Source organism: Macadamia integrifolia, chromosome 7 (assembly GCF_013358625.1).
Source record: "Macadamia integrifolia cultivar HAES 741 chromosome 7, SCU_Mint_v3, whole genome shotgun sequence".
Classification (NCBI taxonomy): Eukaryota; Viridiplantae; Streptophyta; class Magnoliopsida; order Proteales; family Proteaceae; genus Macadamia; species Macadamia integrifolia.
In genome coordinates, this window is record NC_056563.1 from 28,103,224 (window position 1) to 28,116,806 (window position 13,583).

General features: G+C 37.8%; 1 protein-coding gene and 1 non-coding gene across 2 annotated transcripts; both read right to left on the reverse strand.

The window, feature by feature from the left end:
* Nucleotides 1-936: 936 nt before the first annotated feature.
* On the reverse strand, nt 937-1,043 carry LOC122085268. The gene has a single exon (XR_006142050.1). It is a non-coding gene; the product is annotated as a small nucleolar RNA R71 (small nucleolar RNA).
* An 8,811-nt stretch (nt 1,044-9,854) lies between these two features.
* On the reverse strand, nt 9,855-10,561 carry LOC122083923 (non-specific lipid-transfer protein 1-like). Its single transcript, XM_042651867.1, has 2 exons — nt 10,157-10,561; nt 9,855-10,058 (listed from the first exon to the last, which is right to left on the reverse strand). The coding sequence occupies exons 1-2, from the start codon at nt 10,501-10,503 to the stop codon at nt 10,049-10,051; spliced, it is 357 nt and encodes a 118-aa protein (XP_042507801.1). The 5' UTR covers nt 10,504-10,561; the 3' UTR covers nt 9,855-10,048.
* Nucleotides 10,562-13,583: the final 3,022 nt, after the last annotated feature.

Sequence of the window (13,583 nt, forward strand, 5' to 3'; positions counted from 1 at the left end):
TTATTAAAAGAAATAAAAAATAAAGTGGCTGCTCTCCCTGTGTTCGACCTGTAGCTACACTGATCTGTATGCTTGCGGTTACATTTTAAATCTCAAACAAGTTTTTGGCGCCGTTGCCGAGGAGACAGTTCCATATTATTTTTCGCTTTCTTTTGGTAAATCGGAGTGTTTTGTTTGCTTTGTTTTGTTTTTTTCTTTTCTTTTATTGAATTCCTGAGAAGAACAACTTGCAATAATAGTTGTATCGGTGGAGGTTGCCATGCCTCACAGTATGATAAAGACAGGTTTCGCCCTGTAGCAGTACCTCAGGAATTGACCTGAGCAACCCGGATCCCTGTCGGTAAGCTCCCAAAAAGCCAAAAAAAAAAATCAAAAAAATCATAAAAAAAAAGTTTTGCTATCCATTCTTTTGTGCTTGTCTTACTTTAGTTGTGGGTAGTTTTCTGTTGCATGAGTGTTAAGTGGGTACGTAATACTAAGAATCGGTTAGAAAGAAGAGATCCAACAAGTAGTGACCCTATACGTTTGCTCTCTTTAAAACCCTTCAATATGGGAGACCAACAGCAAAACCTTTCACCTAAATCTCTGAAAGATAGGTTCTACCCTGCTAGAACAGCCCAACCTTCCTGTATAGTTCTACCACAAGCCCAGGGCAATAATTTTGAACTCAAATCTCAATACATCACTATGTTGCCCCACTTCCATGGGTTGACCTCTGAGGATGCATGCCTAATTCTAAGGGAATTTGAAGAGGTATGTGGTCTAATTAAGATCCAACAGCTTTCTGATGATGCTGTTAAGCTTAGGTTTATCACTTTTGCATTGAAAGACCAAGCTAAGAAGTGGTTGTATGGGTTACCCACAAATTCTATAACCTGATGGGAACAGTTCACATTTGTCTTCCTTAAGAAGTTTTTCCCAACTCACAAGACCAATAAGCTTAGAAGTGATATCCTTCAGTTTAGGCAAAAGCCTAGTGAGTCATTTTCCAAACTTATGGCGAGATTCAAGGATCTACTCCAAGAATGCCCTCACCATGGTCTAAACCTATCGCATTTATGTCAAATAATTTATGAGGGTATTGATTACCCAACTAAACAAATGATAGAGTCTATGTGCCTTGAGGGATTCACATCCTTTACAGATGAAGGAAAGGCATGTGAATTCTTACTTGACTTAGCTGACAAAACCCGTGAGTGGGAATCAACCCAAGAGAGTGAAAGAACCATAGGAGGAAAAGGATATTTTGTGGATGGGATAGTAGCCAAGGAAGCCCATTTGGATAGCCTAATCAAAGGATTGAGGCTATTGTTCCTAGAGAGCCATCATCAGTCAATTTGGTTAAGATTTGTGCTTGGTGCCAGTCCCCTGGACATGTCATAGAAGAATGCCCCAACACCTCTGGGGGCACTTCTAATGATAGTGTTAATGCCTTATACCAGAATAATTCATATAGTAATACCTACAATCCAGGATGGAGAAATCACCCAAATTTCTCTTGGAATCAGGGTAACCAAGCAGGACCTTCCAATTTCTATAATCAAGGTCAACCTGGACCCCAAAGGCCTCCCTTTGCACAACAATCTTTTTCTCAAAATACTTTTCCTAGGTCAAATGTAGGACCTCAGGCGAGTTTTCCTAGGGCCCCTCTCCTATCATCTTATCAGCAACCCCCTGGGTTTACTAACACTAGAGAGGCAAGTAGAATAAGTGACTTGGAAAAAAATATGGCCCTCCTCATGACAAGCCATCAAAATCTTACAAGAGAACTTACCCAAGTTGTCTCAATTATGCGTGAGAGGGAGAAGGGAACTTTACCCAGTCAACCAAAGCCTAACCCTAGGCATCATTAACATGTTAGTTTACAAGGACCAACTAATGCACCACTGAATATAGTACAAGGTCAGACCCAACAAGGGCCCTCTAACCAATGTAATGTTGTTTATGCCCTTAGGAGTGGTAGAGAGTACCAACAGAGTGTTTCTAAATCTTCCCCATCTATTACTCCTGTTAACTCTTCTTCAGTTGAGGACACAAATGTGCCTCTTGTTCCAGGTTTGTCTGATGAACCTAAAGATTTTTCTGAAACTAAAGATGATTTGATTGAGAAAACCAAAATGAAACTAAAGATGATTTGGTTGAGGAAACCAAAAATGATTCTTCTGAACAGGGGTAAATCCCTAACAGTCCTTATGTTCTTCCTGTCCCATTTCCTAATCGCTTGGTAAACAAAAAGAAGACTGCTTCCATGGACAAAATTTTAGAAGTCTTCAAAAAGGTAGAAGTGAACATCCCTCTTTTGGATGCCATATCCCAGATCCTCGCCTATGCAAAAGTACTGAAAGATTTGTGTACTCACAAAAGTATCACTAGTGTGCCCAAAAAGGCGTTCTTGGCAAGTAACATTAGTTCCATAATTACTCAGCCTATAGCAGCCAAGTATAAGGATCCAGGGAGCCCTACCATATCTTGTGTCATAGGCAACACCTATATTGAGCATGCCTTACTTGACCTTGGCGCAAGTGTGAATCTTTTACCTTACCATGTGTACAAGCAACTAGGATTGGGAGAATTGAAAGCCACTGGAACTACTCTTCAGTTGGCAGATAGGTCTGTTAAGATTCCTAAAGGGATGGTTGATGATGTCTTACTAAAGGTGGGGGAATTTATTTTCCCTGTTGATTTCATTGTGTTAGATACTAAGCCCTTCTCAACCAAGGATGAGATCCCAATAATTCTAGGAAGACCATTCTTGGCTACTAGTAATGTATTAATCAATTGTCGGAATGGTTTTCTAAGATTATCTTTTGGTAACCAAACTGTTGAGTTTAACATGTTTAGGATTGACAAGCAACCACATATGGAAGAAGAGATCAATATGCTTGAGGATTTTCTGGATTTTTCTGATGACTTAGTTACCAACTTTGATATTGATTTTGATTCAGAATTCCAAGAGTGTATGGATGAGTTGGATGATGACAGTAAAAATTTCTTTTCTGAAGTCTTGAGTCTTCACACACCTATGGAGCCATTAGGACCCCTTTCCAATTCCATTCCCAAACCTTCCATAGTTGAGCCCCCTAAGTTAGATCTTAAGAAGTTGCAATCTAATTTGAGGTATGCTTTCCTAGGGCCTGACCAGACTCTTCCTGTAATAATTTCTTCAAATTTGACTTCTAGCCAGGAAGATGAGTTACTTAAAGTGTTAAAAGATAATAAGGAAGCCCTAGGTTGGACCATGGCTGATATCAAGGGTATAAGCCCTTCCATTGTGCAACATCATATACATCTTATGGAGGATTCCAAACCATTCACGGAACCCCAAAGAAGAGCTAACCCAGTGATGATGGAAGCTATTAAGAAAGAGATCCTAAAGTGCTTGGATCATGGAATAATTTATCCTATTTCTGACAGCCAATGGGTAAACCCAGTTCACGTAGTGCCTAAGAAGTCTGGGGTGACTGTAGTTCCCAATGTCAATAATGAACTAATTCCAACCCGTGTCCAATCAGGTTGGAGAGTGTGCATTGACTACAGGAAGTTAAATGCGGCAACCTGGAAGGACCACTTCCCATTGCCATTCATTGACCAGATGTTTGAGAGGTTAGTTGGACATGAATGCTATTGTTTTCTTGATGGATATTCTGGCTATAACCAAATCTCAATTGCTGTAGAGGACCAACATAATACCACTTTTACATGCCCATATGGAACATTTGCTTACAGGCGTATGCCCTTTGGGCTTTGCAATGCCCCTGCTACGTTCCAACGATGCATGATGAGCATTTTTTCTGACATGGTCGAAAAATTATTAGAAGTATTTATGGATGACTTTTCAATTCATGGAAATTCCTATTCTGAATGTCTTCATCATCTTTCCTTAGTTTTGAAAAGGTGCATATCTAAGAATTTGGTTTTAAATTGGGACAAATGTCATTTTATGGTTAAATCTGGTATTGTTTTAGGCTATGTAATATCCAAGGAGGGAATTAAGGTAGATAGAGCCAAAGTGGATTTAATTGATAATTTACCACCTCCTCAATCTGTTAAGGATGTTCGGTCTTTTCTAGGGCATGCAGGCTTCTACAGAAGGTTTATTAAGAACTTTAGTCAGTTAGCCCGACCTCTCCCCTCATTACTTGCCAAAGATCAAACTTTTGAGTTTTCTAAAGAGTGCCTGGAATCCTTCAAACAGCTTAAGAAGGATTTGACCAATGCACCCATTGTTCAACCACCTGTTTGGACTGAACCTTTTGAACTGATGTGTGATGCTTCAGATTTTGCCATAGGAGCAGTTTTGGGTCAAAGGATTAATAAGTTACCCACTGTCATTTACTATGCTAGTAGGACCTTAAATGATGCACAACTCAATTATACAACCACTGAAAAAGAATTTTTAGCTGTTGTGTTTGCATTAGAAAAGTTTCGGTCTTATTTAGTTGGCTCACATGTGGTGGTGTATACTGATCATTCTGCCCTCAGATACCTAGTTCAGAAGAAGGATGCCAAAACCCGTCTCATTAGGTGGGTTTTACTTTTGTAAGAGTTTGATTTAGAAATTAGGGATAAGAAAGGAGTTGAAAACCTAGTTGCAGACCATTTATCCCGGCTTCCCAATTCCTTGACTATTGATTCTCCAGTCAATGAGAATTTTTCAGATGAACAATTATTTGCAATGTCTAGTGAACCATGGTTTGCTGACATTGTCAACTTCTTAGTTTCAGGTGTGACTCCGGATCACTGGTCCACTCAAGATAAGTATAGGTTTCATTCCCAAGTTAAACACTTTTTCTGGGATGATCCTTATTTGTTTAAGATATGTCCGGATCAGATTATCCGACGATGTGTTCCTGATCATGAACAACATTCCATTCTCTCTTTTTGTCATGATCATGCATGTGGTGGACACTTTGGATCTAAGAAGATTGTCGCAAAGGTTCTCCAATGCGGATTTTATTGGCCCACTCTTTTTAGAGATGCTTTTGATTTTTGCAAGGCTTGCCCTGCCTGCCAGTCTTTTGGCCGTATCAATAAAAGGAACATGATGCCCCTCAACCCTATTTTGGTAGTTGAGATCTTTGATGTATGGGGCATCGATTTTATGGGACCATTCCCTAATTCTTTTGGGAATTTGTACATACTTTTGGCCGTTGATTATGTTTCTAAATGGATAGAGGTCATACCTTGTAAAACTAATGATCACAAAGTGGTGGTCCAGTTTCTCAAAGAGAACATTTTTTCCCGCTTTGGTGCACCACGTGCAATAATTAGTGATAGGGGTACTCATTTTTGTAATCGACCTTTTGAGGCCTTAATGAAAAAGTATGGGGTCACTCATAAGTTATCTACCCCTTATCACCCCCAAACTAGTGGCCAAGTGGAGGTGTCTAATAGGCAGATCAAACAAATCATGGAGAAAACTGTTAATCCCAACCGTAAGGATTGGTCCCTTAGGCTCATTGATGCCTTGTGGGCCCATCGGACTGCATTCAAGACCGACCTTGGTCAGTCTCCCTACCGTTTGGTGTATGGGAAAGCTTGTCACTTACCAGTTGAGTTGGAGCATAAGGCCTTTTGGGCCATCAAGAAGCTCAACTTTGATTTGTCTAATGCGGGAATTCACCGTAGGCTCCAACTATCTGAGTTGGAGGAACTTAGGAATGATGCCTATGAAAGTTTTAAGATTTACAAGGAAAAGACCAAAGCGTTCCATGATAAGCACATTCTGTGTAAATCTTTTACAATTGGTGATAAGGTCTTATTGTACAACTCTCGATTGCATCTTTTTCCTGGTAAACCATAGATCCCGATGGGATGGCCCATTTATTGTTCATAATGTATATCCCCATGGGGCTGTGGAGATTTTGAATCCAGGAACAGGGGTAATTTCGAAGGTTAATGGTCAGCGTTTGAAACCATTCCTCGAGTTTCCTACTACTAGTAGTGAAGAGGTCATGGATCTCCATGAATCTCTTTACACTGATGACTAACTTTTAATCAGGTATGACCCCCTTGCATTGTCTTTGCTTTTAATTCTTTCCATGCATTGAGGACATTGCATGACTTAAGTGTGGGGGAGGGAAACCAGTTTTTGCTTTTTTCACTTTGTTCTGTTTTTCTTTTTATTTTTGAGCTTGCTAAGGATGAAGTCCTACTTTGGCTTTTGGCTAATGATCATACCATTCGGTTGCTTGATGTATGAAAATAAAAGTTTTGACTAAGGTACCCATTTTGAATGTATAAAACCCTGTTGTGTCTTGAGATGGGACCTTTTTTTGAAAAATAAGAGACCCCTGTTTTATGGTGATGGACCATATGTAAGTTTGTGGGTTCCTTGTACTTTTGATTTGGAGTTGAGATCTTCTTTTTAATTTGGCATGGGTTGACAAATGCACAATTTTAAATGAAATGTGAAATATGGTATAAAGAAGAATAAGAGTTGATTCCCTTGGAACTAGACAGGGCATTGCGCCTCAGGAAGTGTGGTGTCTTGATCGAAATTCCTTGGGAGGAAACTTCTGAAGTAACTCTAGCATCACTGCCTTTGTGGGCATATGCAAAAAGCGAAGCTACATAGTAACTTGGGTGTCTGGTGTTTGCTCCACCATGTCATTCAAGCCAAAAGTAGTGGACTAGAATGGAGTTTATTAACTAAAAAAAATAGAGAAAAAAAAATGTGCAAATGTCAATAATGCTTGGTAACATGTTTGGTCAAAAACACTCCAACGCCTTAGTCATTGGTTCCCTATTTCTTCACAAGTGGTTTTACCTTAAGATAAGGATGTTTTGGAAGAGACGAGGTGAGTTCCAAATTAAGAAATATGCTAGTGCCTGGAATTGATAAAGGGTAATAAAAGTTTAAGTGTGGGGGTTCCTTGTAAGAGAAATTATCTTTGCTCCGGATTGGTATGGGCCTTACCTTTAGCCAAAGTTGGGATTTGTTTATTCTGAATTTTGGGTGTATATTCACTGCAAACACCCACGAGACACAACTCATGACACTAGGGGTGACCTAGGGGTTTAAAGGCTTGTTGCACATGCTAAGTGCAACCGTGATTCCTACGAAAGTGAGTTAGGTTTTTTGATCTTTATTCTTTTTCCTTTTCTTTTTGTTTTGCTCGAGGACTAGAAAAGTCTAAGTGTGGGGGAATTCTGATGAGCACATTTATGTGTGAAATCTAGGGTAGTAAAACATACATTTTACATATTTAGAATGGAGCTACCTTGGGTTTTACTCTCTTTTTGCAGGTTTTATATTTTCAAGGCCTTAAGGACTATCGGACGCTATATCTTCAATTTTACACGTAAAGAGGTCCTATTTCTTTCCATGGTTGCGAAGAGGACGAAATTCTGAGCAAAATGGACGTGTTCAATTAAAAGTACACATTCGTTTGGTCACCCGTACAAATGATTATTCTTTTTCGGGTCAGAAAAAGAATAATGGATCAGAACTGAACCGAGATGCAGAACCAGCCCGTTTGCAATTGTCCCAGAGGTACAAGGAATACTCCAAATGCCAACAAGGATCGATGGACCACATCCTTAAGTGATTAAAGATTTTTTTTTGGTAACAACAACTACCTAGCTTAGTTGGTGAGCTATGGTGTACAAAATTCTCTTGCTCACCAAGAGGTCTCAAGTTCGAATCTTATGGTTGTTTTTTTTAGAAGATTTTGTTGAAGATTTTCTGCTTTAGAAGCAAGCAAAATCGTGGAAGGGTGCACAAGAAAAAAAGAAAAAAAAAGAAAGCAAAATCGTGGAAGCAAGAAGAGAAGAAAAAAAAAAGGAAAGAGAAAAAAAATGGGAGAACCAAAAATTGTCCAAATCTTCTCTCTCCTCCACATCATCACCAAAGATTGTCCAAATCACACAAAGGAAGAAAAAAAAAGTCGTCCCTAGGAGAGAGAAAAAAAAAGAAGAAAAATAAATTAGAAGAAAAAGGAAAGAAAATAAGCAAAAAATTTTAGGAAATTTCTCAAAATTTATTTCTCTCTTCTCTCTCCTCCATCTTAGCACTTTTGGACTCAAAAGATCTCACAATCAATTGTGGATTTTTCTCTTTTAGGAAAGAGAAAATTGTTACCCTACCTCTCCATTCCCTATAAATACAACTCATGTAAGAGGAGGAGACACAATTCATTCTTCTTCTAGTTTTTTTTTAGTTGCTCTCTCTCTCTCCCTCTCTCACTCTTTGGTTTTAGTTCTTCTCTATTTTTTGCTTTAATCACTTTTGTAATAGTTTTTTTTATTTCAATTAATGCAAGTACTCTTTTATTTTTATTCAGTTCTTTTTATGTTTATGATTTATGCAATTGAGTTGTAATTTTTTTAAGTTATAGTTCTAGGCTTAGATCTAGGTGACAAGATCATGAGCCGTGGAGCAATTTTTTTTTCAAGTTCAAGCATTGATTCAAGTAAGTAGGCTCCTTCAGTAGTCTTCTCTCCCCCCTCTCATTCCTTCTTCTGACTACCCTTTCTTTCTTAATTTAGGATTTTTATTTTCAGTCGTTACATTATTGCTATCCCTCTCCCCCAAGGTTCATGGCTAGTGTATGTGTTGGCTTTGCCCCTCCTGGCCATAGAACCATCAATTTATTGTTTTTATTTTAATTGTCTCCCTTTCCCTAAAGTCAAGTAGAGAAACCCTTGTAAGAGTAACTCTCTGGTCAAGTAGGGAAGCTCATATTATGATGAATCCCTCGGGCTAAGTAGAGAAACCTGCTTGTGAGTCTCTCTCTAGCTTTATCCCCTTTCTTTTACTTTATTTTTATTTCAGCATTTTTTTCCTTTATTATTATTTTTTTTTAATTGCGTGGGTTGTTTACTTTTAGTTATTTATTTATTTAATTTTAATTGTGTGGCTTGCGTCTTTAAATTCTTAGATGACGAATGGTTAGGACGTTATTTTTAGGGCGGTAATTAGAATTAGATCACAACCATTAATTAGTTCACTTTCGCATTATTAAAAGAAATAAAAAATAAGGTGGCTGCTCTCCCTGTGTTCGACCCGTAGCTACACTGATTCGTACGCTTGCGGTTACATTTTAAATTTCAAACAGGCTCCCTAAGAATTGGGAAAAGGATTGCTTGCCTTGAACGCGAGTAACACCCTAGGATATAAATAAAAGGACTCAAAACACGATGTGGAGGTGCTTGGATGATTTTTTTTTAGATTTCTCTTAAGTTATAAGAGCCTAAAGAAGAAGTTCAAGTTTCCGCAAATTTGTTGCAGCTTATATCTATGTCTAATCTTTCTATTGTGATTTTTCAGGAATTTTCCAATTTTTGATTCAGAACTATTATATGTCCAAGGTCCAATATTGAAATCATTTCAAAGGTTTCCCTGACTCCGTATCAACAAACAATTCGAAATACCTCGACTTCTTAGCTATTAGTCCGACTCAATAGCAATGTTCGAAACACACTTTTTTTACACTATTTCGGAAACCTAATGAATTCCATACTCAATTTCAAAGATACATATAGAATTCTATGGAAAGCCGTATTTGATGAAAGTCATATGTTTGGCAATTTTCTTTTAATCTCTTTGTTCAAAAATGGACTGTTGAGAGCACCTTGGGGTATGTGCCCGGGTGTTCCCAGCCACCCGATGCTCACTGCAACGGTGCAGTGACTGCAAGGATGTGAACTCCCGTAAGCTAATTAGTAGTCAGTGTGGGATTAAACTCTCAACACTCCTTGCACGTGTGGTAGTATGATACTATAGACACACGAATACAGTGAAAATCCACTTTAATACCATGTAAAGTTTCCATCCCTAAAATTCAAATTAGTAGATTGAGCAACTCCCAGGTAAATTAATTATGAAAGGAAAATCAGCTTAGACTGCTACATAGACAAGCCAAACATAATTAATTAAATATAACTACTACATTCATTAAATATACAATAACAATGCTACAAACATAGAGAATACATATCCAAAAGCCACAAGGCTGGCATTCCCTCAAGCAAGGTAGTGCCCTGCTTGACTCACTGCCCTTTTTTATTCTTCTAATATTCAGTACATATCTCCCAAGCCTCAAGTTCACCTCACCCTGCAAACACAAAACAAAAACCCAAAATGAGACTCCTAATTGTGTGTGTGTGGGGGGCGGGGTGTTAGAGAGATGAAGAAGAGAAGCATTTAACATACTTGGAGCAGTCAATGGAAGGGCTGATCTTATAGGGGAGGTTGACACCACAAGCGCTAGGAAGTGCGGAAGCCAAGGCTAGCTTGATCCCAGAAACAGAGTTGTAAGCAGACTTGAGGCAACTACAAGCGGCCTGACGGTCAGGGGTGGTTTTCGCGGCGGCGTTGAGGGCCTTAATAGAGTTGCAGCAACCAGGAGCCACAGTGCCACCGTTGCGCAAGTAGCCGAGGCATGGTGATAGCTTACTCACCACCTGCCCACATGTTATGGCAGCTTCAGTATAAGGTGAAGCCACCACCATGCAGACCAGAAAAAAGCAAGTAAATTTCACGACTCCTGAGATGGCCATTTCTAAAGACTATTAAATACCTCTCTTGCTCTCTTAGTATGGTAAGAAGCTCTTACTATTTTGAAAGGGATGAAGAGTTTATATAGGGAAGAGGATTTGAAACTTGAAATGGTTGGCAGTTGAGGCTAATTAAAAGCATTAACATTTGTTAAGTTGTGATTCGTGTATTGTTGCCATGTAGAGCAAGAAATTAAATGAGTGATGGAACTTGAATGGTTTATATATTCCCAAATCCAAATTTTAGTTCATGCGAGGTTAGTAGTAGGTGATCACTGGGCCAACTCAATATTTGGAGACACAATGGGACTTGATTTTCTTTTACTAGTAGCAGCAGTCTCTTTTGTGCATTTGCTTTGGGAAGTTAAAGGCTAATTAGTAGCTTTATCTGCCAAAATTGACCTTCACTAATGATGCAGGGTCCATATAAATCAATTGCCTTTTTTTTTTGTATCCACACAGATGGAATCCACCCAAGGATTTCATCTGTGTGGATCAAGAATGGTTCCCGTATGAGAACCTGAGCCACATGACTTTTCCGGGGGGGGGGGGGGAGGAGATAGACAAAAAGGGTGATGGGTACAATGCTAGTATGTCAAACCTTTTTCCTTAATATTATATCAAGAAAATATGGGGGATAAAGGGTCGAATCTTAGACTTTCCCTAACTTACATGAGAACCCAACTATCTTGTTGGTGTGAAATTCGTCTGTTGTCGCTGCAATGGTGCATTGAGCATTAGGTTGTTGAGAACCCCTTGAGATATGTACCCCAGTCATTTAATGTTCACCACACCTCACTATTCATTGCAGAGGATGTGGACTTGTCTTGTTACCTACCACGAAACTAGAAGCTCATCCCCTTTGACTTTAATACTCTTTTTTTCTTTTTTTGAGTAAGGTTATTGCATTAATAGAATTAAAGGAGATCAGAATATACAAAGCTTCAAATTAATCAATTTGGGCATGAAAGGAAACATGAATCAATAATGATTTTTAGCCTAAAATTGGCCATAGAATGAGCTATTGTATTTGCTGTACGAGAAATATATTTCAAAGGAAAAAAAAAATGTAGGCTCCGATACTCATTAAGACGAAGAGACTAGGTCTATCTGATGGAGAAGGTTAATTAGTGTTGAGTAAACTAAACTAACACAATTTCCTTTTAAAATTCTATGGTTTGAACTCAATTTTAGTGGCTCCTTCATCTCTTAAACTTGATAAGCTCACCTAATCTGGGACCACCCATTAAATTGTATCGTAATGTATTGTATATTTTTGCAATCATAATTGTAAGTTCGATAATTGGTCCTACATATATTCTAAGTCCTGGCACGTGCTATTTGTCCGTACCGCGCATCTATGTCAAATGAATGTAGAAATTGAATTAATGTAAACACCGACATGATTCCAATCTAATCTAATTTAGGGATGATGGCATGCACCTGCCCATGGCCCACATTCATACTAATAAGGAGGTTCAGTGAATTCTTGAACTTGGAAATATTAATTATAAAAATCGAAGAAAGTTATTATGAACCAGACAAAGGTGGAGAAACAAGTTTTTCAATTTGGAGTAGACGTTTTTAAAGCTAGATGATTTGGGCGAGGTATACTTTTTTTTTTTTTTTTAATATCTTTTTTCAAGTCCTCTGATTGAGGGGAGATTGAGGCTATGAGTACTTCTTAGGTGAAGAATTAAAAAAGAGCTAATATTAAAGACAAAGAACAAAAATTCTAAGATTATGTTTAGTAGTAGATCAAATTTATTGTCTTCCAATGGTATGTAGCTCATGATGAATTTCACATGACCCAAACAAAAAATATCGATTCAATGAAAACTTGGATAGACTTAGATTTGATCTGATCATTTCTTAAACTTGTTTGAGTCTTCATGCATTTTGACCAAATTTCATATATATATATATATATATATATATATATGTGACATTGGTGATTTTTCAAAGCCAAAACCTATTTTCCAATTAGTAGTTGTCGTATGTCCGAAATGCTTATCAATATTCCTATAATTCCATCCAAGTTTTTAAAGAAAAAGAATTCCATCCAAACACAATGGTGACTATTGATTGAAGTAATTCCTCTTCCTTGAGGGTGAAGAAAAACTCGATCCATAAAACTATCCTTTATTTATTTTTTTATGAAAAAGGACAATCTAATAATACTGATTTTTAGTGCACCCAATATTTTCTATATATGGTCTACATCCGTTGATCTGTCTATTCTTGAATATAATTTATGTAGCACTTCTTTAGTGCCCCAAAGTCTTAGGAAGACGACAAGTGAAGAAAAACTCGATCCATAAAACTATCCTTTATTTATTTATTTTTTTTTTCTTTTTTTGTGAAAAAGGACAATCTAATAATACTGATTTTTAGTGCACCCAATATTTTCTATATATGGTCTACAATCTGTTGATCTGTCTATTCTTGAATATGATTTATGTAGCACTTCTTTAGTGCCCCAAAGTCTAGGAAGACGACAAGAGACTTGGTAGCATAACTTTTAACTTAAAATATAAATATAAACTGAATTTTCTTTTATAGTGAACTGAATAACGGAAAAAAGATCCTCTTCAACATCAACCATATTTTAATGACTCATTGAAGGTTGGGAGAAGTTGGACATGCATTCCCAAGTGTTAGCAGGTGGTAGGATGCATGTCCAACACTTCCGAATCCTTGGATGGTCATTGGAGGGAAATTGAATGCCCAAGTCATTGAAAAGGATTAGGATTCCTGAATAACTTGCACTTTATGGCCTAATCAGATACGCTTACTAGATTGGTCACATTTATATAGAAAAGATAATTTCTCCACAAACCCAATGTCAAATTTCAAACTCAAATTCAACCCAATAACCTTTAATATATATGTTGCAGCACCCATTTGTTTTTTTTATTTGAAGTGACCAACCATTATTATGGTTTGATGTACTCTTCACCTAGGGCTTTATTCTTGATCTTGAATAGAGAAGTGATGTAGATCCACTCTGAAGTCGCAGATGAATTTCCCCACATCCTATTTCATTTGGAAAAAGAGAGTGGAACTGTGCCTTGGACTTTGAC